Genomic DNA, 27,995 nt, shown 5'->3' with positions numbered 1-27,995 from the left:
AACTTCACGAAAAAGTTTCGAAGAAAATGAAGGAGAAACTTTGAGCTTATTTCCATGGTGGAGGTCGCGAGGAGGATAAGATTCGAGGATGACAGAGACAGTACCGCGTATTAATTCGGTCAGACTATTTAATTAGCAAATGCTAAGTAGAGAAGATAAGAGTTTAATGAATACAGATAGCCTTGTAATCCTAACAGTTTTCTTCTTCCTTCTTATCCGACTCTTTGTCATAACCTTTTGTTCCTTAAAAGAACAATGAAACAGAATGAAAAGGTAGCTCGCACCGACGATGAAAATATTATTCTACTGACAATCAAATTTTTCTCTTCGTCTTCTGGCTTTTAGTTGATGAAAAATATTACTACAATAATTCACCTGGTATATTGTATGCAATTTTTCTTCCGCTCAGCAATATTGGAATTAAAATGAAATATATCTTAACTTCGGCTCATTAAAATTTATCTCTTTTATATCTATAGAATTTTATAACAGAAAATTTATTAAAATATAAATATTTCTATTTAATCGTACTCTCACGCCACGATTCAAACACACAGAAATGAAGAAAAATATTTAAATTTAACCCTCGAGCCGCGGACCATGGGGAGAGCCATTAAATTTTAAAACAGTAATCACGAAAACGTGATACTAGTGGCACCGAATTAATTCGTATATCTAATGATTTATATTTTCATATTTAATAACATTAAAAAATACTAATTTGGAAAATTTTTTCATAACCCCGTTTCTCGGTTATCTCGAAGAATATAAAAACAAGAAATGTAAAGTACTCACGGACTGTCAAGTTGGCAGGTTTCACGATTTTCGGACAGACCCTGAAGAGACCCAGCTTGAAACGCACTGTCACGACATTGGCAAAGTTTCGTGGCAAATAAGGAAGATTTAGCTTCTCTTCTGTATGAAGCCAAGCGGGTCCCAGAAGCGCAGTGCTGAGGGCTGCGAGCGCTGCGATACCACAAACCACACCACACCTGGTCAATCTGATGCCACCGGGGCCACCCGAGCAGCACATCTTTTGTCTCTAAGTTTCCTCGTTTCCCTTCACCAATACATTATATATTACACGAGCGATCACCTCGCCGATTTCAAAGATCCTCTCCTTTCTTTTCCACTGGAAACTTTCCCCGAACTTCGACACATTATTCTATGATTTGTCCACGAGTTTCAATGGTACACTGTCTATTCTTCTGGGTCACTGGTACACTCGGGCTTTCGTGTATGATCATGTATTCTTGAATTTAATAAAGTGTTCTCTCCAAGAAATTCCATTGCTTTGATTAAACATCCTAAAAAGAATAAATTTTTTAATTATAATTAGGTAAATAATTTTGTAGTAATTTTAAGTAATATCTTAATAATTTGTTTTTTGTATATGAATGTAGGGTATTGTTGCCTGAAATTTTTCTTTAAAATTTTCTATTACATTCAAATAAGAAAAAATATTGCAAATCATCAGGGATCCAAAGATATCAAGGAAGGATTAAAAATGCAAAGATTTAATTTTTCAATGTCACAACCCCTTTGAACATACAGTAGATTCTCGTTATATTGCCACATGAACGATTTGAGGAATTTTCAAATATACTAACACCACTCTTCCACCATCTTAGTCTACAAAAATGATACACATTTATTTCTTTTTCTCCTTCACCTGAAAGTTTGGAATCTTGACAAATTTTCCACTCCTCCGACTGCGACAATATAACGAAAGTCTACTGTATACAGGGTGTCCCATTTGAACAAAAGTTTGAACAAAAACAGATATCATATTTCTACAAAATACAGTTACAGTTAATTTTAATATTATTCGAAGATTTATATTTGCATTTTTATTGTAAATTAAATAGTTTTTATCAACTATTGAAGGCGATAAATGCAGCACATGGTTGCATGGTTCAATTCAAATGGAAGGTTTCGGTGGTGGTCAAAGACCAGACTACTAAGACGCATTAACACGTAGGAAACGGAGCGCCTATTGATCGTCCACTCTCGATTTTCACGAGTCTAGACAGAAGGGTGTTTCAGACCCGTGGCGATTTGAGACCCGTGGCGATTTGTCGGCTGACTAGCGATACTGTCGTCCTCGTTCAGCGAAAGCGAATAATCCGACCTCGATAAGCAAGTTATCGAGCCACCATCGAGTTTAACTTTATCGCGGCCCTCTTGGGAATTCTCGTGTCCGTCGCGTGCCACCGTCGTTTAATTCTAAATGAGAATTCTCGCGGTTCTGACCTACACAGATTCCCACGTCTAAAGTTCGAATCACACGATAAATATTTGATGAAAGTGATTCGATGTTTGCATCAGAGTTCTCCTTATCAACCATTAACCTAATTTTTCTGTAGCACAGAAACAAATAATCCTGATAAAATTTGTCTAACAGACATTGCTAAACTTTTTCCCTCCTAGAAATACACAGCCATTTCTCTGTTGCCTCTACATATACCAAGATCCCATGTAGCTGGTTCCCCTATATGCCTGAGTCCTTACGTCAGGTCTAACATTATGCCTGGCTCCCCTGTGGCTAGTCCTCCCTCCCTCGTGCCTAGATCTCCAGTTCCTCCCTCATGCCTGATTCATCCCCCTATACCTGGTCTCCCTATATCACCTATACTTGGTCTCTCTCATGTCTGGACCCTTATGTCTGATCTGACAAAACTTTTTAATCAAGAAATCTGAAATTAAATTTAAATTGCCACAAATCTCAAAATATAACAGTTACATGCAATGCAATATAATATCTGCAATAACTGAGGGTATGCAAATATTTTTTTTGATCCGCTGTATATGCAATCCACAGTAAACAAAAGAGAAGCGGGGAAAAATGTTTGACCATTTCCTAGCCACTTTTTTTACAGTTAATTACTTTTCTCCAAATGAACCAATCCCGTAGAAGTGTGCAACAGAAAGCTGATCGATGTTCGATCCTGATGGAAAGCTGTTCATCGCACTCGAAACTAGCGGCCGGTTAGCCAAAAGATAGCGAAACCAGTTGTTTACCGGATCAGAAACGTCACCGAGCTAGTTTTATCGATGTCGGTGTCGAAACAGCGGATGTTCCAACACGGACGCGCGCGGAATTCGTCGCGTTCGCTACGAAACAGATCTGGCGGACAACCGTGGATGGAAAAAAAAGGGGATGGTAAATACCGCCGCGTGAATTTGTTTTAAATGGCCAGCAGCGTTAACGATCCCCGACGAACCACTTCGCGACTGACATACGTGTACCAGATTTCATTCCGATTCGATTTAAATTTTTATTTTACTTTCAATGTACACAGAGAGAGCTGAACTTGTCTTCGGGATTGTTTAACTACGAAAAACGAAAATGATGGAACTTTTGTATTTCATAGTATTTTTATTTTCTTAATTTTAGATTAATATCCTTGTATATTTTTAACCCAGACGCCACTGTTGAAGCCTAAGTTAATGTGCCATAAAATAATGAGCTAATAATTAAAAACAAAAAATAATAAGAATAATAAAATCTTTCTAATTATCGTCATAGTTTTTCCAATAAAACCCCGTGAAATTTCATGTAAAACTCCATAAAATTGCACTCTATACACATCATAGGCTATTTCCCAATACAAAAACCGCATTCTCTTTTATCAACCCCGAGACGGCATCAAGCAAATTTCGATCTCGAACGGAAGTGCATTCGATGCGCAGGTTTGCCCGTATTTTTCTCGTTCCCTGTAATTTTACGACACAATGAAAACGTGGCTTGCCAGCTCGACGAATTGACTGACGCGTACACGAGAGAGGATAAAGCCTTTCCTTTCTTTTTTTTTTTTTTTTTTTCGGTGTGTCGAAACGAAATGCATCGTAAACGAGTATTTACTTCCGCGAGAATATTCCCGCGTCTTCGTAAATACGTGCCCGCTGCTGACTTCCTGTCGTCGCGCGAATTTCCGTCGTGAAGTTTACACCGCTCGCTCGTTCCGAACAGCTGTGCCACCGGCACTCATTGAAATCCACGGATTTTCGGAAGTTACGCCTCGCAAATTGCCCGGTTGCCCGCCCATCCTCCCCCCCACACCATTTTCCACCCCCTTCAACCACCAACTTTCCGATCGCGTTAACCCACTTTCCTCTTTTTGTTTATCATTCGCGAAACCTTCGACGGAGGAAGCTTCATTAGCGGAGAAGCGGTGCCGATTTATCGACGGAATTTTAATGAGCTTCTCCTCTAGGAAGACAATTTTATAACGTTAACTGGGTCATCGTAGGGAGGAGAAAGGAAAGGATCACAATGGAAGGATCGTCGTCTTACCAAGCGAGAAAATATCAAGAATTCGGGACAAAGGTAACGATAGCCGGTTCATCGAAGAAAGTATAGCGTGAAATGGACAGAAATTACTGTGCCGTGGAACAAAGAGGGCTCTCGATTAAATCGTCACGCTAGTTATAGCTGATTTTCCAGTCGGACCGTTCGTTATTTTTATCCCGGTATAAACGTGAACGACTACGGCACCGTGTGCAGATAAGTTCTCGATAACTAGTCCATCAAACGAGATTATGAAATTGAGGATGGATTTCAAATATAGCGGGTATAAAGATATTATCGCGGTAAATGTTAATTTTAGAGAAATTTAATTTTTATACTACAAAAGAAATTAACCCTTAGTTGCTAAAATTTCTATTTTCATTATTTTATAGCCTGAGTTATACTAACCCTACTCCCCTAATAAATTTCGACACTCGAAACCATTATATTTTTGGTCTATATTTATCAAACACTATCAGGTTATATAAAAAATTTTAAATTGAAAAAAAGGATGGTACCCCAAAGCGAAGGTTCGCCATATGTCTTTCTTCAGATTAATAGATTTATAAGGCTAGAAAACTTTATTAATTTCTCTACTAATTAACCCTTTATTTCAACGATATTAATTCTGAGAATTATCGATGCTCCAAATTTTCGTATCACCATGTTGATTCTTCTACCCAGTTCATCCCTTCGAGAATTCCCAACGAAAGCAAATATAATAGTGGTGAAACCTCATTGGTTTCATAGTAAAACAAACAGCAAGGTAAAAGGGTCGAGTTCTCGTAGAAATTTCCAATAATTCTTGTTGCCTGTTTTTTGTCAGTGGCTAGTTCAATTTCCCTCGAAAGTCTGCCCGTTCCATTCGAGTATGTAATGTATGCGAGCGTGTACAAAATTATTCCGTACTTTGTGCATAGTTTATATTGCAATTGCGTTCACTTTGAATTTCGAATACTAAAATAACGCTTGATTAAAATAATTATTAGTTAGTTACGGAATCAATTATCGAGTTTTAAACGGAATGCCTGTTTTGAAAGGGGTTGAAAAACGTGGGAATTTTTGTAAAAAGAAAAAGATCGATGCTCTACTAGAAAGAACGATGAATGGAATTGGTTAATGGGTTTCCAATTATAAGGAAAAACCATTGAAATTGTTAAGTTAGCCCATTCTCGAAGAAATTAATTTCGATCGCCGTTATCGTGGACGGCTTGAAACACTGGCCTACCACTGCTAGTTATCCTGGTTCATGGATACGGAAAGGGTGAGATACCATTATCCCCACCCGATTTGCCCATCGCGGATGGTTTGCTCCGGCATCGGAGAAAACGCGAATTCTTTTTTTCACGCTTCGTTTTCTCGTGTCCGACCGCGTAATAACCGAATAATAGGGAGCAGCTGCGGGCAATAGAACCATCCCTGTGGCTTCGATATCTATTCACCTAATTGGATTTTTGTTAGTACTCTACGATATCATCCGTGAATGCAAGAACAGGGTGAAACGATTCTGGTAACCATAGATTGTATTCACGATGGTTGAGGGGGAGAGAAGTAATCGTTCGTGAGAAACGGTGCTTCATCATTTCTGCTGAGATCGTTTTATTAATACTTGTTGCGGTAATGAATGGGGTTGTTTGTTCGATGGCGTTCTTAAGGGGGAACGTTTAATTATTAATAAATCATCGAAATTTTTCGTACAATATAATTCTTCCGTTTCCTATAATTCTTATTTGAGAAATTGATATTTAGGGGAGTATTAAGATTTATTTTATTCATTTATTTACTATGCTTATTTCCTGCTAGGTAACACTTTTTCTAAAGGGTTATGCCCGTATATATTGAAATAAATAAATAAATAAATAAAATTTCATTCTGTATATTGTAGAAATTATTATATCTGCGTACCACTTAGCCGATTTCTTTGAGCAACAGTGAACAGAGGTGCAGAGAATGAACGAAATAACGAGTGGTTCGCGGTTAAAAGAAGTAATTAAAACGATGCTCCTGTTTCTCTCGGTTGAAATTCATCGTCGTCCACGGAGAAAGAAGTTTCCGTTTAAAAGCGTACGATAGTTTCACCGTGGTCCCGTTGAAGAGCCATTCGAAGGAGGCGAGAGAACATCAAAGAACGCTAGAACAACCGTTGGTATTCGGTCGGAAACCACCGTGAAATTTTTCAAGTTTTCCCATCGAGCCCGTCGAAGCTGTCGCGCGACTTACGAAACTTTTCGAACAAAAAACTGATCGGAAAAAGAAAACAGGCGGAGAAGGAAAGTTAAAGGGGACGAGTGACTTGCCGGAGGGAGATAGACGATATCAAACCTCTCCTCTCCGCTGATCCTTCCAGGCGTGAATCGTGGTTGCTTCGAACTTTTAATTACCGGCTACTTAAGAAACGGCGAACGAGAGGAGAAAAAAGAGGTAAGGAGCTGCGAAAGAAAAAAGAAATGGAGCGTGCAAGGCTAGAAACGGCTTGCGTTTGAGGAACGGACTTAAGCAACCGCTTGAAACTGCTTTCTAACAAGAACGGAAATCTTTTGAGTATCCTTTCGAAACGGCCCACGCTTCGGTTTTCGTTTTTTCAATTAATTAAACCGGGCCATTGGAAAAAGCCAGTACGAACTGGTACGAACTGGCCGACGGCCAAATGATCTCGTAATTGAAATCCATTTGAAATGGAAGGGAAAAAACAGAAAGCTGTTGATTGTACGAAAAGTAATCATGGCTATCAATGTTACCAATACCATGGTAAAAGGATTAATTACAGAATTTTTCGGGAAACCAACGAATTCCTACGCTTTTTCGTTTTCCCTTCCAGGAATCTTGCGAACAGATTTTCCATTCTGCGTATGAATTTTCCGAATTTTTTGGCTTTTATTAAAGTCGTTTGTTAAATACGCTTTGATCGACACATTCGAGATCTCTGAATTTTCGTTTTACACTGTAGAAATATTTGTTAACCTCCCTTGCTGGCAATTAAAAATAACTTGAAATGGAATTTTATTCGAGCTTTGTAATTAACATATATTGGTTACTGATTTGAGTAAGAGGTGACACTCGATTAAGTTTCAATGTCCATTACAAAGTCATTTATACCCTATCATCGAATGATGAATGACGTAAATATAATACATTTAACAATACAAGATCGGACACCAAGCGAATCAATTTTAATTAATTAACACTTTAACAATCAGTATTACGTCGTATTGGAGATTCGTCCATTTGTATAAAATTCAATAGTAATTAGTTACAATTTGCAAATTAATCATTTCACAGTGAATATTACTGGAACCATTCCAAAAAGAAACTAAAAATTTTTCTAAATGAAATTACATTAAACTTGTATCTCTCTACATGGTCCGCTGTCAAAAGGTTAAATATTATAAAAGTAAATGTTCATTCCAATTTCTCCACAGTTAATGGAAAGCCACAGACTTATTATTATATTTCTAAAACAAAAAATTTAATTCGTGCTCAAAATGCAAAATTTTTCAAATTTCAGTCAACAATATACGGTTTTTCCGGAAGATAAAATTTGCAATCAACAAGCGGACGCGAAACTCGTGACTGATTTTTCGTCGACTCTCACCACGCTTCACCCTTGTATTTCCCCGAGGAGGAGCCTTGGTATATTTAATTGAAAAACGTGTAATTCGTAATTTCCCTCGGGAGAGGGTCGCGCGTCGCCGCTTGATCGTTAAGTTTCACGACAAGAAATCCGTAGGACAATTCCGGAATTGCGTCGACCGCTTTCCCTCTCGTTTTCTTCGATCCGTTTCAAACGATTCCAGCTTAAATAAATGAACGCGAACTGCGATCCTTTCTTTCCGTTTACTTCCGCTTATTCCTGCCAGAACGTCGATCTTCCGAGAGTTTATTTAGGATCTTTCGATTAAAACGTCTACCAAGGATATCGGAGCTGTCGATAATTAGTCGATTTCTTGATGAGTTTTTTTAACGAGCCAGACATATCACTGGGGTAATTCAGAAAAAGATGGACCTATTTTTCTCTAAAATTGAATTTCTACTATAATTAATTGAACAAAATGCGATGGATTTTGTTCAATTAGTAGTATTTTTAATTAAAATTGATTAATTTTGATATTTAAAAATAACGCAAAAATTGTGAAATCTAACGAATGGTTAAAAAATTATAGAGGTGCTCCATTTCTTCCGAAATTACTCTAATTTCAATACATGATTTATATGATTTTTCATAGCTCTAGATTAAAAACTGTAAATTTATTAAAAATAACGCAATATTTGCTAGATTTAAAAACGTTAATGAATAAAGTAAACTGGAGTTTAAAAATAATATAAGCTCACTCTGTAAATATTATATTTAATAAAAACGTTCGATATGAAGTTTCGTGTTGAACCAACGGGAAATTGTTTCAGGATACGATGTTCCGCAATAAAATTTTTTGTAAACAAATTTGAAGGGATAGACCATTAAAAAAGCGAACGAATCCGAGTGCTTTCCGATAAATGTATTTTAAAGTAAAGCTTAAAAATATAACAAATGTAAGCCGTGTTAACAGCTTCAAATGTATGTTTACATTTCTTCAATTTTGGAAATTTGATTTATTATTCTGGTCTTTCTGAAAACATCACTTTCAAACAATTTCAAATAACACGATACAAAACTGTGTAAAATTAATATTGATTAAATTTTGATGAAACGTTCTCATGTATTCCTATTATCAATAATTATTACACAGCTATCAGTTATTCGGTTTACGAGCACACTGACGGTATCGTAAACGACAATAACAACGTAGCTCACATACCGAAAATAAAAGACGTAAACAATTTGCGGGTAAAATGTGGCGTACCTCTGTTCACGAGTACACAAGAGAATATCGAGAGTCGTTTATTTCTCCAGCCTCTGTGAATCATCTAGATAATAGCTGGCAAACCACGAATAACAATTTATCTGAAACGTTCTTTCAGCCTGGGGAAATTGGAAGTGACGTTTAGTTAGTTTGTAATTACTTCGTTTCCGATACCCTCTCGCTTTTGTCCATCAATTTATAACATTATATTCGAAATGGTTGAAGCATTTAACACGGCTGAAATATTTCAACAATTTTTCCGACGCGACAATTTTTCAACTTTCAATGAAATGGAAAATATTAAAACTTAATAATTTTAATCTTTTAAAATTAAATGTTTAAGTTTTAAATAAGAGAGGTTCATATATTAGAAGAATAATTTAAAAAAAAAACAATGTAAAATAATGTGAAATACATAATTTAATTAAAATTGCAGCTCTCTCTCTCTGGTCTTCAAAATAGAAATTCATGCAAGAAATTTTGAATATTACTAATTTGCCATATTTTAATATTCGTAAATAAAATTTGTATTTCACATTTTGAAATTGTTTGATAAATCATATATGTCAATGTAGTGGCTCCAATTGAGTGCAAATTGAGTGCTTTGTTATTCACACAGGATTTCATAAGCTTCTGAAAGAATTTCTATTCTAGAAGAATGCAAACAAAACCATGTGTTGACGAACCACTCAAGCACCTTGAATCAGGTTCTTGCTATCAACAAGGTTAACTAGCTCAACGGAGACCACGACCACAACTTTATACTGCTACGAAAACAAAAATTATTTATACCATGATGAAACATATCGGAGGATATTATATTCAATTTCTCGTTATAATAGTTAGATGCGTGCGTTCGTTTTAATTAATCTTCGCATCTATCTCCTTTTCATTGGACTACCTTTTCATTCGTGGATTCATTTATCCGTGTGCTGGTTTTAATTAAAATTCACAAGACCAGCAATTCGTTTGCTTATTAAAAGAATAATCCGAACGGAGTAATCCTACGTTAGTAGCAGAGTAAATACTACAATATGATCATAATACGCTACCTCTATCTTTCGCGAACGTGTTTTATCTTCACAAATTATTTTTCGTTTTATGATATCAAATGAAGAGGAATATCATTCTTTGGTATTATTAAATTATTGATTCAATCAAATCAATGCTTCCATATCAAATAATGCGAATAATGATTTCCATGATAAATCACAAAATTAAAATTTCCATACATAAATAATTATTTTCAAAAAATTAAAGCAAACATTTTTAAATCTATGTTTGGAAATTTTTATTCATTCAATTCTTTCAAAAACATTGAAATTTTTAAAATCAATCATTTAAAAAAAATGAATGAATCAATCAACTTGACTTTGCAAGGTATTAAATATTGTAAAGTTTATTTATTAAACAATGTCAAAAGCGATAGTAAATTCATCCTGCCCTTAATCCTAGCTTACACAATCATTAATATGAAACATACCCGTGCTCGAAGTAAATCCTCCACAGCCGGAAGCGCGTGTCGGAAGCAACTACAGTCAATCACTATCCATCACGAACAGGTACTCGAAACGGTGAGCGGAGCATGCGATTAAGAAGAAAGGGGACAAGGGTGACAGGTGGCACATTTTAACACTGAACTTTCACGAGAATGAAACACTGAAACGAGACGCGAAGCGAAAGACGGCGGAGCGCGCTGCGACGCGTGCGAACGCTACGACGGCCGGAGGCGAACTGCCCTTCGTAACGCGCGCGCAACCCTCTACAGCGTGCTGACGATTTTATCCGAGTGGCGCGAGAACAGTCGAACTTTCACGAACTTTTTCGTCTAACTGGCTTTCTGTATGGTGAAAGCATGTGAGATTGTGGTCGTGCGTAACCCATCCAATTGATACTGTATCTATTATAATTAACATATGATATCATTATCATTAGGCGCCTAATTAATAATGATTAACCCTTTGGTCAATACCCAAAATTATCCATGTCGCTCAATAAAGTACCCTTATAGTGGATTCATGTATTAACCCTTGTGAGCGATTATCTGATTCTGAGTCAGTTTCAGCCTATAAATAAATTTTTATTATGTATGCTTTATATACGCAGCTCTGAATACAAAATGTTATTTAATAAAGCTTGTAAGATTTAAAAATATCAATTTTGAGATGTTTTTAAGAGCAAATTGAGACAGAATCAAAGGGTTGTAAGTGACAATTTTTTAATTTTTTTAATTAAGAACAGAAATGGTTAGTTAAATTGTTAAATATAATGTAGAATTGTAAGCTTGTATAATAATAAAATATGTATTTAACCTGCATTGAAAAAAATATATATTAACACGAAAAATTTTATAATGGTTTATTGAAATACTAGCAGAAAATCTCCTTACTGTTCATAATGGAAATATTTTCAATAATCTCGATCTCAGCTGCACATCGCTCGAATATTTCTTGCAAAAATTTAATTATCCGTTACTAGCATCGAACAGAGAAAATTCACAATATGAAGACAGTTTCTTTGTGATGATACTTGCTTATCGCTCCTAACTATCTCGTTTATAAGCTCTTATTTATTCCTCTACATAATAGTCGTTATTTATAAAGTATATAAAAAGGAAATTAAGAATGAATATATCCAGTTAAATACATTATTAATTAAGTTTCAGTGATTAATTTGCAATTATCACACAAGAGGAGGCATTAGGGATACGCGGATATCCGAAAATTCAGATTGGGGGCGAGTCGAGATTTCTTTTTGATTCAGGTGGGAATCCAAAGATTTGTCCAGTACACAAATTTGTCCGAGTACCCGAATATTCCGACCCGACCCGACCCGACCCGAAATTTGGATACCATAAATTTCTGGTACTCGCACACCCCAAATCATATTCAAAAGATCGATGAATCATTGGGAAATTATTTTGATTAAATGTACATGACATGTTGAGAATACTAGCTACGATTGAAGTTTAATTTGTATAGTCAATAGACATTCAATAAACTTTGACAAGAAAGGGAATAATGACAATTTACGCCAGGTTCTATAAGCTCAAGCAATTCGCTTTGCATTCTGAAATACGTATGCAGTCTGCAACACGAATTCGCAATACGCACAGGGTTGTGCACGAAGCGCTGTATATAATTGTGTTATAATAGCTATCGCAGGTGTCGGCTCGTTAAATTGTTAATACATTGCTGTGAGCACCGTAGAAATTCCACCGATTAATGTTCTACTATTCGCCGTAATATTGCCTTTCCTATGACACCGGCATATTCGGAGAATCCTAACTTTAATTCGTTCAAAATCAATTATACCACCGCTCATAATTGACCCATTTTATTTTATAGAAACGTTTACCATCGATACGCTCCAATTTTCATTATTTATACGCTGAAAATTGATTATGAAATTGTTCCGCAGGAAGTTATGTTAGCAGTAACATTAGTTTGCCTTTCATCGCAGGAGAAACAATGTGAAGATTGTAGAAACAACTTCCTCGAGCACGGTCAATATTAATACAACCGCTCCAGCGTTAAACGCGGATGTCTAACGATACTTAATTGCCGAGGTATGTTTTGAATAATTAATCGCACTGAACGATGTAATAAACACGATTGAATTGCAATTTAAGATCCTCATGCAACATCTTATTCAAAACAATTTCAACTTACCCTAATTACTCTAATTATTACCCCTTTCTATCCTATATTGATACACTGTAATTGAAAAACCACGAATCAAAATTGTAAATATCTAAAAATTATAATAATTTTTATATAAAAAAAATTCATATTGGTCATTGAAAGCGTCGAATCCAAGGAATTAAAAATGTTAAATAGTTTTCAAATTTGAGCTTCGAGTTAGCTGCCTTATATTATTAATATAATAATTTTCCATATTGCAGCTCAGGAAGCAACCCTGGTAGAAGATATGCTCGATTCGCGCCTTATTCACGCGTTTGATAACCCGTTCAATATTCCATAGGTAACGAGGGAAATTCAAGAAACGATCCACGTAGCAGAAAAACGACGGACACGTGGACGAAACTAACACCCGTTTCGGAAAATACCCTACAGACGTTGAAACTCGTTTCGTAGTTACAAGGACCGATCGATCAACCCCAAAGAAGCAATAGAGATTCGTTCTCGCGGTATTATCATCCTGCTGGAAGCCGTATGCAAGAGCTCGTTACGAAACGTGTAAAGTAATAAAAGCTGCGGTTGATTTATAGAGGCAACCATGTAATGGGAAATTGGCCATGAAACAAGGGGTGAGATGGGGGTTAGTCGTGCTGACACCCCATTCGTTCTTCTCGATCGTGATAATTTAAAACGAACTTTCGTCAAAGCAAAGGATACAATTTAATTAATTACTCGATATTCAATAAAATTCATTCCCATAATTATTATATCATTAAAGATGTGCGAGAACCTAAATAATTACACTAATTACTCTAATTATTAACCCCTTTTTTGTCCTATACTGATACACTATAATTGAAAAACCACCAATAAAAATTGTAAGTAATTAAAAAATTATTCTCGTACTACTACTAATATTTAAAACGGTTCTCGTACTATTCTAATGACAAATTATGATTAAATAATTGAAAATTCTGATCTGTTCGAATTCCTAATGATATATTCGCTTCCCTTGGAAGTTATAGTCATGTGTGAAATAATTTCACGATGAAATCATCAAAGGAACAGAGGTAAAATCTGGAGGTAAGTTAGGGCGGTTAATCACGAGATGAAACTGATTTTCGTAGAGAGAGCGGGACAGGATCTAGTCTGGGACATATTCCATGAGCCGAGGTCGAAGGTAGCGACAGATACGGATGTACCGCTATGCAGGCGAAGATATACGTGTCAGAGACATCCACGTTGGGATCAAGGAAACCGCTAAACCCTGTGGCTGATAACGGATCGTTGGTGGTTGGCAAATTGCTCGTTAAGTAACAGCAGAGTGATAAATAATAATCATAATGATCAGAATAATTGGTGAATTATTAGTGCAATTTCAAATACAGAATCTTCCATGCAACTAGGACAAACTGTTATGCAGGAAAATTATGTTTATGCATTTTTGTGCATTGGTGCATCAGAAAAATGCAACTGCACTTTTTCTATTGGTAGAACCGTATACCTTGGATTCACTTGTATTAATGCAGTTTCCCATCCTTTCTAAAAATATATTGAACCACTCAGGGCTTAAAATTATTATTATAACAGATTGCATTTAATTTGCACGGTGCATATCAATTTCTAAAACAATAGTGAATTCTATAATGAATAGAGCTAATTATCACTGATTTAAATGAATCGATCACTGAATGTGTACAAATGTTCAATGCATAAAAGGAAAGGTATTGATTCATTACCTGCATACGATTGCGTGGGAAGAATCAGCCCTTTACAATTTATGCGTCCGTTTGATTTGGCTTGATTCGGTTTGATTTTGGTTCGCCCTAATTCAATGCAGTCGCTCGCGTAGCCGGCATAACGATTTGCGGTTGCCTACAATTTACCTCTATCTTTCAAATTTTCACCGCGATTCACAGACAATTCGGTCCTATTAACGGGATCAAATCGAAGGGAATAAAATTTATCTTTCCAGTAACCGTCTATTATTATTTAACAAAAATCCTACTTTCCCCTTTACATAAAAAATCCTTGGAAAATTTCCTGAATTCTTTGCAACAAAATATCCGAAGGAATTTTCATTCAAAAAGGAAAAGTGTACGGTAACTCGAGAGAAGCGTAACATTTGCGAATTCGAAGAACCGGAATAAATCTCATTTCTCGAATCCTGTTAACCGATGCATCGTTTCAATACTACACTCAGTATCAAATGGCTTGAAAATTATACGCGAGATGGGAGGAGGGATAACGTCGATGAACTGCTTTAATGTTCAAAGGAGTTTGATAGATTTATGCTATTGCTCGAAATCGATAGTACGCTCTCCACGGAAACGTTTCTCTACGGCTACTAAAATCTCCTCAAATAATCTACTCAAGCATCTACTGCACAATCCATCAAAATACCTTGCCAAATACGATTGTACATCCTTCCATTAACAACTTCTATTAACAACATCCATTAACAAGGATGAATGTTAAATTTTAATCACCTGTTCTGAAATTGTAATTTTCTCTTAAATTTAATTATTTAGACTACTATTAAATAAAATTATTAATAATTTTCAAAAGAAATTCGAAAAAATATTTTTACACATTTGACCCTCTACGAACAAGGTTCCAGAATCCACTCAAAAGCAGCCAATTTTTTTATTTTTATTTTTAATAGACTCGCACCATCGAACGAGAGACCCTTCAAATTCAACGTCAGACACGAAACAATCTATCGGTATCATCAATTTCGACGGTATATTCCTGTAAAGAGAAAAGAATCCTCGTCCCCGTGGGACAACCATAAATCATAGGATACGCTACATTTTCGTCGAATGCAATCACGTTTAATGGACTTCTTTTCGTTGTGTACGCCGGGATGGTTTTATCAGTAACAGATTCCACGTAACGGAGGGGATCGAAGAAGATGAAAAGGTAGCCACGTGACGATCAAACAATAGCCACGGGCAAACGACGCGTTAAGTGGGCGAGAAGGAACGCGTGGGTGCGGAAAATCAGGTTCCATTGTGTGTTCCTTGTAAACTTCGCCTCCTCCCCGCCGAAATAGGGTCGAACCAGGAGGCGAACGAAGCAATAGGTATAGGGTGAAGGGAAGAGGATAGAGAGGAGGACTCGAGAGCTGTTTCTAGCCCATCAATCATGGTATTTACGTGGCCAGGCTAACCTCTGCGTGCTAGCCGGCACAATGCCGAAAGCTCGTCGAAAGGAAAGCCCCCCGAGTTTACCGAGAGAGCTTCGGAAACCCGTTCGCAAAGCTCGCCCTTTCTATACCATTGACTATTCTTCGCACAATAATGTCTAAGTACGGAGCTCACTAACCGTGAACCATGCAAATCAGCTAGGTATACCATGGATACTCGACGGTTTCGCGGAGATATTTCTACGATGAATAAAAAGAAATTTAAATAGTTCATTATTGAACCCGAATAATTTCGATCCGACAGGACCGTAGACATTAAGGATATCATCCTTAAGACTTTATCTTTCGAAGCAAGTAATTTGTACTTCGAACCAAATACGGGATCGAATAAATTAGAAATTCCCATTCGAGGATATCGTTCAGAAGCATACGTGTATAACCGGTCCCTGTGCTTTTGCTTAGGTCGCATACATCGTATCCGGGCACATAAAACCGTTCTTCGATTTATCCTCACGCCCCTGGAACGATTTCTTCTTGAACCGAAGCCAGAGTAAAATCTATCGCGGGGAAAGATCAAAGGTCAGCGATAGAACGGGTGAACGACGGTAGGTGAAACGAGGCTGCAACGCCGTTACAGCTCTGAAATTTCTGCGTGGAAAGCGTCGCGACACTTCGAAACAGGGAACATTTATTCAAAGAGCGTCTCCGAACGTGAGATCAAATTAGTTCGGGGGCGTCGGATAAAAATAAACTGGAGGAACACGGGACGCGGGGTTTGCCGGGTGAAAGAACGAGAGGGTGAGTCGTCTAGAAAGGAAGCTTTCACGCTCTTTCCGTTCCCTTCTGCCCGCGTTCCACCATTTTATTTCGCCGTGGCTGGATGGAAGAGCAAGGATCGGGGCTAGAACGAAAAAAGAAGGAACGAAGGAATATAGCGAGGGAATTGCACGTGACGCGGAAATTCGTTTACACGGTGTCTGTGTACCCGTAGCCATGTAATGTCTACTGATGTCTCGCGTTCCATTCTACTCCAATGACGCGGATTCTGAAACTTTATTTCCTAAGTACTTTCAAGATACATTTTTATGAACGAACCGTCGAGTATCGTGTACCGATGCGAGGGTGCTACTTGAAAATGGAACAAAAAGAGGGAAATATTATAGAAAATTCGAACGAAGATCTGAGCTTCGTAGAGTCATTAGCGATTTTTACAATTTGGAAAAACGATTCTCTTCAAATACTCGGCTAATGCGATTTGAAATTGAGCAATTTCGAAAATGACTCGTTGCGACGCACAGACAGACACGAAGAGGGACAGAATCCGAATTGCCTCTTCCATGCCTTTCGAGGGTTGAATTACCAACCCTACATCCTGTGAGTGACGTTATCACGGTGCATTTGCTACATTTGGTGCATTTGATGCATCCGGTAGGTTTGTGCCTAGGTGTCTGTCTGTCTAGGACAGCCGACTCCCTGCATTCGATATTCCATATACCGAAATGCTTCTGCTTACCAACAGGTACAGCCTGCTTTAACTTATTTTTTTAATATCAAACAACCCATAAACCTCTGAAAAATATGCTAAAATGTAGCAATTATTTAAAAATTGGAAATTTCGACCTTGAATTTAATCTTTTAATTTTTAATCTAATCGACGAAGTTGTATTTAGACGAATTAAAAAATTACACAAATTTAAGTTACGTTTGAAACAACTATGAAACAACGTCTCGGACCGCTCTAATTAAGAACTTTGTAGACGAAGGTGCTGCGCTACTTGGCAAGAACAAAGTTCCTCGGTCAATCGAAAGTTCCCTTCAAGTAGTGAATGAAACTAGAGCCAAAGTAAATATACCATACAAAGTAACGAAACAGGGCGAACGTTCGTACGCGACCAACGTCCCTTCGAAGACAAGCTCGTCCTGTATTTGTGCACTTCGAAGATAGAACCTTGTACCGTGGCTGCTGCATTCCCCGGAATCCAACGACTAATTCCCTGCAGTCCTAGCCTCGAGTAGAAACGTGAGACACGAAGGTATAGTATCGTGGAGGTCGTGTGTCGTAATGGCGATAACCTTTATGGCTCCTGGAACAGAGATACCAACCACCGTCGTTGGGTGACTGAATCTCAAAATTGTGCTCGAAACCCATAGCCACTGCGGATGCTACGTGATTTCATCTCAACGCGATAATCCTACGCATCGACCACTGTCGTCGCTTGAATTTAGAATCTACGATAATTGGTCATACTATAGTTGATTCTAAAAATCTTTAGAAATATTTCTAGACGAGTAAGTGCTCCTTACGGATACGGTATTAATTGTATTATAGGCGTTTAGTGGAACCGGACGCCCTTAGTTTGGGTCGGCGACCGCCAGGTGGCAGCGGGATTTCGATCTGTTCTCGCTAGCGGTCCACCGGCATGCGATTATATGCGTCAGGGATCTGTATTCGAGTCTGACAGACGATCCCGAGACGAATCGCCTGTTTCTGTTCCTACAAGTATGGCAAATGAATTTGAGAAAAGACGTTTAACACTTTCTGTAAGCAGAAATTGTCGAAGCAGCTTGTCGCCTGTTAAGCTGGGACAATGTGCTGCATAATATATTCATTGTATGCGGCGTTAAAGCGTCGACGAATAAATGCATAAAAATTGGCACAGCGCATATGGTGCGCCACATAAAATTCAAGCCGACCCAGAGAATGCTCCTTTACATTCTGACAGCGTTACCCATGCTTCCCACATCGACCATTCCGACTCTGAATACACAAAGACCAGAGCACAAATTTCTACGATAAATAAACAAGATCCGTTCTTTACCTCTTGATAAATTAACGTTGCGCGTGATATTCGTATTCCCATTTACAGTTAGAAATTTTTCAAATGAAAAATCGTCAACTTCGAGGAGTAAGAAGGGTTTGTTTCGAAATATCTTATTCGGTGAAATACCATGAAAATTTTATTAGGATTCGATGGGCGAAGGTGAAGGAGGCGCGGTACGTCGAATCGATCGAATCTCAATTTGGATCGACCCGTCATACAAGACGAATATTTCGCTTCGTCGAGTTACCTCTCCAACCATAGACGTTTCAGATACGAGATAAGAGATGTTGGGTGTTAGGTTGCGCTCCTCGGTTTGCATCATCCCTCAACCATGCACCGGCTCTTCTTGCCAGACATACATTGCTCTATTCCCATGCTTGAATACAGTACACGCTGAGTGGGGTGCTCGCCACCGTATCGAATTTCATCCGAATTTTTCGACGATCAAATGCAGAGCAAAACGTCATGCGTTCGTCACAGATGACGCACGATGCATCTATCGGATGCATACTTTTTCATCTGTCGCTTTAATTTTAAAATTGTGAAAAAACAAATACAAAAATCATCACTCTTGAAGCTATAAATGAATATAAATACTCTGATAAAAATTTTGATAAATTAAAAAATAAATTTTCAATATTTCTAACTGAAGGACTTGAACTTTTTTCTCTCAATTTTTTTTGAAGTTAATTAATTACCAATGCCCTAAATCGCGATTGCCAATTAAGACCTCAAAATCCATTGTTCGATTTACAAAATTCACCCTGAAACTGAAGAAATCGCTGAAGAAAAAGGGACTCGGGACCAGGAAAAATATCAAGAAGCAAAAGAATAAAGATACCAAGTACAAGAAGGAGAAAGAAGAATGCTGGCAGCACGGATCCAAGAAGCAACCGAGGGTTGTAAAAAGTAGTAATTCGCGTGGGGTTCATAAAACTGTTTATCGTCGTCAATAAAAAGGCTCTCCGGTGCCTGGCGGGAGTCTCGCTGAGTCGCGTTCGACGGTTAACGTAAAACTAAGAAGAAAGCCGAAAAGGAAGGGCGGCGCAGGGGTGAAGGAAAGCTCTAATCTTAACGACGAACCGGCCGATAAAATCCACCGGCTATTTGCTCGTTGTTTTCGTTTTAGAAGAGATTTTTAGTCGCTAGATCGTTGGATAGCGAAGCTTCCAACAACTGGTACAGCATGCAGGAACGGAACGTCGAGTGAAATCGTTTCTGAATGCATGCACTCCCGCGAGTTCGGGGTTTACGAGCCGGAAATATTCGAGGAAATGCTTGGAAGGCAGCCGGATAAAAAAGTGATGAACGAGCCCCGGCTAGTCGGACGTAACGTGGAAGTGTTTTTGTTTAAAACGTTCGTCGTGGACCCTCGAGGGGTCGAACCGACACTCGACGTTCCGGCGAGCTTCGGCCAAGAAACGGTATGCCCCGGAGACGTGTGTAACATGGAAACGAAAGACCTTCGACCGTAGAAAGGTGTTCTCGGCATACCGCTGAGAATACCGTTTCAAGAACCTTTTGTTTATATAAAATAGGACCAACCTTCCTTACGGGGTGTAAAAATAGAAGATTCGAAGCTTGGAGGGTAGATAGTACTCGTTACAGTGGCGAAGAAACATGTTAAAGTGCCTTCTTTGTTAACCAACCGAGAATAAACCACACTACTTTTCTTTTATCTTGTGAATTAAAACTTTTGAAGTTGAAATCACTTGTTTTAATTGTGGCTTGAAAATGCTACTCTAAAAATTGTACTTAGGTTTTAGGGGAGGTGTGAAAAAACTTGAAAATATAGTGTCGAATGGGGTTGATTCTATTGCTAATTAAAAGAATATCACAAAATACCACTTACACCATATCAATTCAAGTTTCTTTGTTTTAAAAAATGATAACATAAACTTGATTCATTTTTCTTAGGACCAGGTAACATTTCAATGATGGAGGGGAAAGTGTCGTTTCCTCGTAAATAAATAATGCCATTATATGCACTATATTGTTTATATGCGGCACAATATACGACCTATGCAAAAGCAATTTCGTCTTGCGTATAAAGTTTTATAGACCTATCGAAAGGCTCGTTGCTACACTAGTGTAAAACAAACCAATTCGGACCGGGATGTATTCTGTTAAATTATTCTCGTCGGGTCCGGTAACCAGATGTGTGACAAGATCAGGTGGATTCACCAGCCTATCCTCTTTAATCTGTCCGCTTTATCGGTAGCCAAGATTTTATTGTTATTGCGCCGAGAAGATCATCAAAACCTCTTTCAGGATTTATTGAGACGTTTGGTACATGAGTGGAAAATAGATAATAGATAATACGTATGAGATAATATACCAAATTTATCTATCTTATCAAGTGCTAATTTAATTTAAAAAAAGAGAACCTGAATTTTAATTTAATACCAGATTCAATTCAACTGAGAAACGTTAATTTGATGAAATGGACCATTTATTTTAAAAGTGGTGTAAATCCATTTTCCAAAAAATTATAAATTGTTTATAAATAAAGAAATCATATTAAAATAGATACATTTTGTTCAAAAAATGGATTTACACCACTTTCAAAATAATGTTATATTGGTGATTTTGTTGATCATTTATCTGGAAAAATTTGTATTTATTTCAAGTTTATCAATAGGTTGAAAGAGAACAATTTGAATATAGTAGGTTGAACGAGCATAAAGTGATGGGAATTACCCTGGGAATTGTGTTTTAATGCTTCCCGGCGCTGTGTCGACGTCCATACACTATCCACTAACGTTAATTACTATTAAATTACACGTTGGTTCCTGTTATTGTAACGTTGCTCAGTTGTCTAATGGGTATCGACTATTACTTGAATGCGAACGTTCATAGCGGGGAGTCCATGGATTCTAATGAGATGCATGCCGGACGAGTGGTTTAGTTTGAGCGATTGTAGGACGATGTTATATTAACGACTGACACTAACAAACAGCGTCCTGTAAATCACGTCGCAATCACAGAAAAGGCTTGGATTCAACGTGAAACGACCATTGCAATATTGGCATGTCTGTTGGTTATCATAGAGAAGCAATAATCAACTAATGAAAATATAAATAAAGTTCTTTTTAAATTAGAAATTAACCCTTGAACGGCAGACCATGGAAAAAGCCTCAATTTTAATTTAATTTTGTATTTCATATTTTTTTCGTTTCCTGAATTTTACATTGTTATTTTAAAAATTATTCTTTTAATATATAGAATTATTTTGTTTAAAAATTATAGATTTAATTATTGTACATGTTTTGTATCAAAATCTTCTTTAATTTTTATTCCTTCTGTTATTCGATGTTCAACTAAATAAATTTCCACGTCAAAACTAAATTAAAGTTAAACTTTCATGGAACAAGAGAGCCAGGGAAAAACTAAAAATTGTCATCTCGCCGAGAGTGAGTTTCATCTCGATAAACTTAAGTCGAATATATACGAGGATGTTGATGTTTCCATCAAGCGAGCCGTCAACAAAGTAGATCCGAGCATCGGTGACAAGACTTTAAATTGTTTCACGTGGCGTGGAGTGGTCGGTACACGAGAAACGGTGAATTTCCATCAAGAGAAGCGATAAGCAAGGTAACTTTTATCCAAGCGCAACCCCGTCCCACGTCTCTCCGCTCCCTTTCCTCCATCCGGATTCAACCCCCGTATCCGAGCGAACTCGCTTTTTAACATAATTTCACGTTTCATTGTTTCCCGGAGTCCCGAGTTCCTGCAGGGAACCCGTGAGAAGTCCTGAATTTTAATACCTCCGTATAGCCGCTTTTTCGAGCCGGCACGGATAAATTTGCGTAGAAATGCGACTACAATCTTCATACGCAAAGGAAAGAAATTTCGTTGTACAATTGCATCCCTCGCCACCCTCCTACGGCTTTTCCACGAATCTGACGGGAATCTTGTTATATGTTGAGAATTCACAATGAAACGTCGATCATTTCATAGTACCATGGTACATAATACAAAGGGAGTTCGAGTCCCGAATTGATATTCGGGTCCTGAAATCATGGATAATTGAACGAATTTATGTGCTGGATAAATTTTGAGAATTGCACCCGAACCCGGAATTACACCCTTATTGTTAACCATTAAAAAACCGAGAAGGAGGCTAATTAAACACACCAATTAGAAAATATGTTATTTTTCTAATCTACAAAATTTCTGTAATTCATTTTGATATCTAATATTTTAATATGGCATTTAAGTTGTGACGAACTATCCCATTACTGTTTCCTTAGAAAAATGTTGGATCACATTAAACATGTTATTCCTGTGGGGTATGTTAATTCGATAAGAAATACGGTAACGTCGTTAGCCGAAAATCAGTTTGTTACGGTGAAACGGCGCTCTTAGGGAAACTTGTAAGCCACGAGCAGGAAAGACGATGGAAACTTTGTTCGCGGGTGTATTAAAATTCAGAACTCTGTACAAACTTGCTGCAGGAGCTGGTGAACTCAGGAGACAATGAAATATGAAATTATATCGAATGTAGCGAGTCCCACGATGCTATTTGACTTAAACTTCGCATAACAGAACGAATCCCTATTTTCCTTGCATTGTTACATTATTCTATACTATTATCAATATTTAACTATCTATTTTACTAATTAATATCTGATAAATTATCGTTTCATGTAACCTGTAATATCTCATATTTATTTAAGCGATTTTTAAATGGTCATTCCGCAAGGTTGCCGACTCAGAGAACCAACAGAATTGTGGATAAAGGGGTGAGAAAACAGCGGACGAAGCGTCTCTCATTATTCCTAAAGCTTGACTTCCCGTAAGTCTCGTTGCGAGCTTTGCGGCACGTTCCGCCCACAAATAACCCATCATCCCTACAGGGTATAAGCTCTACAGTAATATCCACCGATATTGATCATCATTCACGAAATCTACCGCTAGCATTGTTTAATGAAGTCCGGTCTTGTTAAATTTGTAGTCGCTGCTGTTAGCATAAGGCATTCCTAAAATTATATAGCGGGGAATTAGCGAGCGTCTACCGTACGAAGGCAGAGTCCTAATATTAGCTCTAGATCGAATCCTTAAACGAACAGCTCGATATCCGCCACATAAAATGAAAATCGGTTCTATTTGTCTGTCGATGACCATACGTCGAGTGACGGAATCAATTCGACCCTCTTAACATGTCCCCTTCTGCCTAAATCCTCGGCGGATGAAAAACAGAGGGCAATAACGCGCGACGACACAGTTTCTCCGTCGATTCATCGGCGATTTTTCCTCGTAAATCGAAGGAAGAAAAGGTCTCATCGGTTACAACGAGTTTACCCGTGACACGTTCGAACGACGAATGGCGCCGTGACGAGTTCCCGTCGAACGAAGGGTCGCGGACAAACGAGCACATTTTCCTGCGAGGGCAACGCGATCCAGCAAAACCGGCCAAAGGGCTTTTATCGCTTCGGGACGACTGCTTCTGTGTAAATACGTATTTCTTTTGTTTTCCATCTGACCCTCATCAAATTTCCTGTCGCAAAGAAGCACCAGCTGTTTAACAGAGAACCAACTGTCCCGAGGGTTTCATTCGCTACAAGATCGGTTTGTTAAGTTACATATGAATTTTTTTAATCAATGCCTAATGACTATTCAATGTCTAATTATAAAGGAACTGAAAATATTTAACACTGAAGGAGCTTGAAAGATCTAAATACACACATGTTGTAAGGGTCAGTGGGAGTCGGTCAGACTCGGATGACCCAGGTTAGAGAGCAATGAACTGGTTATTGGATCCTTTGTCTTTGAGATTCAGCTTCAATTTGAATTTAAAAGACTAAACATTGTGTTAAAATTCATTTCAATTTATAAAATTTACATGATGCCTCTAGTATCAGTGACCAACTCTGACCAACCCTTAGCAAAACTGGTATTGATCACATCACTAATGTGTATCATCAACTCCATTGAAGGGTAGGTTTTAATTTTAATTTTTTAATATTATTTCTATCCTATTGCCATCCCTATCCATATCCCTTTCATATCCTCATCCCTTATACCTGCCCTTATTCCTATCTCCATCCCTAAACCCATACCTATACCTATCCCTATTCCTGTCCTCATCCCTATTCCTTTTCTATTCCATTCCTATCCCATCCCTATTTCTATCTCCATTCCTATCCTCATCCCTATTTCTTCCCTATCTCCATTCCTATCCTCATCCCTATCCCTCCCTATCTCCTTTCTACCCATTCCCTGTTCCTTCCCTATCCCTGTGTCCATCCTGATTCCTGCTCGACCTTAATCCTATAACTATGCTCAACTCTAACATTAATTCTGATGTTAATTCTAAGAAATCAATCACCGAGATTCTTGTAATAAAAATAGTCAATTGATAACATCATCTACAGGGCTGCCAGGTGTCCGGTACTCACCCGGGCAATCTATTATTTCTATGTCTAGTCTGAATGAAAAATAAAAAGAATTCTGAACTATGAAATAAAAATAAATTTAGAAAATGTTAATTTTGATCATCTTGACCCTCCCACTACTAGTGCTCAGTACTTTTTACAGACTGATCTGACAACCCTGATTGTTCGTGATTATAATAAGTTAATTACACCAAATGTAGGCCGAAACTATAAACATCGAACAGATATGCATGTTGCACCATGGCTGAATAGGAAGGAAAACGAGATTCTTTACGATCGACATTTTCGCTTCTGGCTGGCTTCCGGATTTCTTACCTGAAATCTCTCGGCACCGTCTCCGCGTGGAGATTTAAAGCCTCTCACAGAGGATGGAAACACGCTGTTATCAAAAAAGTCGTTTTAGGGCGATTGTACGGCAGCCAGGTAATACGGGAACCAATAAGTATTGAAATATTTTACGACAAGAGCGACCGATCTCGTTTCACGCCGTTCAAAAATCAGGCACTCGTAAAAAAATGGACGTATCAGTACAGTACAGCAAGTATTTCTTATTTTATATTTTTTAAAAATCTGGGATAATAAATCTTCAGCTTCAAATAACTGTAATGAAATTAAATTTGTTTTCAACTTGGAATTAATTTATTTTAAGTTTCTGCTTTCTATTTTCTCGACTGCTTTCTGAAATTCAGTTCCGTGTATTTGATACTCATGGTAATTGATCTAAACAACGAAAGGAGGAACGGCGAAGGGAAAATAATGGAAATGAGAGGAGGACGATCCTGGCTGATCCGAGCTTCCTTCGTTGAGATGCAAGGATAACAATTTGCAAGGGATAGAGTCGCAACTCGAGGGGAATATACTGTACAACATCGAAGAGAATATCGATATTCCACGAGATCACAAAAACAATGGCCACTTTAGTGATATTAAAAATAGAATCTCCTATTTCTACCACACCAGCGTATGACCTCAAATTTAAAATATTCAATCTCGCTTTAATTCTTTTGCTAACCCAATTTTTTATTTAACCCTCAATTGCTACAGTGAGATTTCAGAACTAATTTTAGAGCTAATTAACAGGTTACATTAAATATCGTTGTAGTCTTTAATTTACCAGCTGTATGTGTTTATCACAATTTTCATTTAGGAATTGGAAAAATTTTCTTCTCTTTCAATTTTCTAAATAGAATTTCTATTTCACTATACCAGTTAAGGGTTAAAGATTTCTATAAAATTAAAATTTAAAACAATATTTTTTCTAAGCTCTTTTACTTATAAATTAATAGAACATTCCTCAGTATTAAAACAGTGCTATTATGGCACTATTTATACCACTTGTCGTTGTATGGAAACCGGATGGAGCACCGACTACGAATCGACGAACGTCATTTTCCGCCTCGACTATTTTCCTTTTTCACGGTACACGCTGGATAATCGAAGTACACACCGGTTTACATCCACTACAGTCGCGGAAAAGCATAGTCTCTGCATAGAACAAGATGAAAGAAAGCAGAAGCTCTTTCACTCTTCTTCCCTTTTCACTCTATCGAGATACAATTTCTTTGTAATCGTATTTTTCTCGAGAATAATTATCTAACGTGATAATTAAAACTTTCAAAGATAACCTTTATGACACGAAATACACCTATTCTTGGAATCCAGATTATACTTCTACAGAATTCAACATTTTAACAACAAAGTATTCAAAATTGTTCTTAAAACCACTCATCCGGAATTCTATCAGGACTATCAGGACAGCAGAATATGAACCGGAAATACAGAAAATCAGGAAATAACTAGTAATAATGTAACCGGTGACTGAATCCTCGTTCAAAGAGAGATCTGGTATTTGCAAGAGGGCGAACAAGCAGTCCCAGAAGGGTCGGTTTAAGGCGCGTTCGGGAGAGAAAATCGATCGTCTATAGAGTTTCCAGGATGGAAGACACCCGGAGGATCCCCGAGGTTAGCAGGCAGCGCTGTAATAGCGCTTAACAATGAAATATCATTGTCTAAAACGGTGCCGGGTAGCCCCGACAGCAGAAATGGGACTAAATGGATGTTGAGCCCGTGCTCGAACGAGCTTCACCCATCGATAATTTAATGCCCTTCGAGAAGCCAGGTGTACCGCGATGTCGGTGACGTTACGATTTTGATAATTGTTCTGCAGGAACAGAGGGTAGAGGGGGATAATTAATCGTGTTTCGGCTGCCTGTCCGGGGAGATTAATGAACGTCAAGAACTTGTTTCGCCGGAGATAAATGAATTTGTATGTTAATCAAAGTTTCAAATTAAATGCTGCATTTACCGAAAGAGTGAAGCTTTAATTATTTATTGATGATCTCGAAATTAACTGCGAAGATTATCTTGCGAATGTACTTCTCTTCGATATCGGGAAACGAGAATTTCTAATCACCGAAAGGATCACAAATTATTTTAACAAATTTTAAAATTAAAAGGCTTGGAAGCATAGTGGATAGCAATAATTTAATTTTATTTTAAATTTTAATGGTTCTACCAGTATTATTTTTTCGACATAAACGAAAGCATTTCGTTTAAAAATTTAAATGGCCAATTTCCTGGCTTCTCTGTTCCACGGTTAAAACTTCCATATCTAGTTTCCTCGAAACCATGTAATTTCCAAGTAAACGAAAGAGTCTGCGTAGAGACCGAGCTTCCACGTTATCAGTAACGTTCTTCGTTATCGATCAATATATCGTGGAACAATTTCAAACGCGAATCGATATCGCAAACTGTCCTGATGTAACTAAGAAAGACGCTAAAGATCGATATACCCGTATTCTATCAGGATTCGAAAGGAATTCACCGATCATATCGAGACTCGAGTCGAATAGAAAGC

General features: G+C 37.6%; 1 protein-coding gene across 2 annotated transcripts in view; it reads right to left on the bottom strand.

The window, feature by feature from the left end:
• The window catches only part of LOC117604355 (uncharacterized), a 153,240-nt gene that overhangs the window by 121,552 nt on the left and 3,693 nt on the right, over nucleotides 1–27,995 (bottom strand). Inside the window, exons 1-2 of one of the 2 annotated variants that reach the window (XM_034324316.2) lie at nucleotides 10,613–10,847; nucleotides 796–1,307 (exon numbers count right to left, since the gene is read on the bottom strand). In XM_034324316.2, coding sequence (XP_034180207.1) covers nucleotides 796–1,033 — 238 coding nt within the window. In that variant the 5' untranslated portion in view covers nucleotides 1,034–1,307; nucleotides 10,613–10,847. Of the gene's footprint in view, nucleotides 1–795; nucleotides 1,308–10,612; nucleotides 10,848–27,995 lie in introns of those variants that run through there. The other variant, XM_034324317.2, reaches the window with a different exon arrangement.

Source organism: Osmia lignaria, chromosome 7 (assembly GCF_051020975.1).
Source record: "Osmia lignaria lignaria isolate PbOS001 chromosome 7, iyOsmLign1, whole genome shotgun sequence".
In the NCBI taxonomy this organism is placed as follows: Eukaryota; Metazoa; Arthropoda; class Insecta; order Hymenoptera; family Megachilidae; genus Osmia; species Osmia lignaria.
The sequence above is the reverse complement of the archived record's forward strand: the minus strand, read 5'-3'. Positions and strand labels throughout refer to the sequence as shown.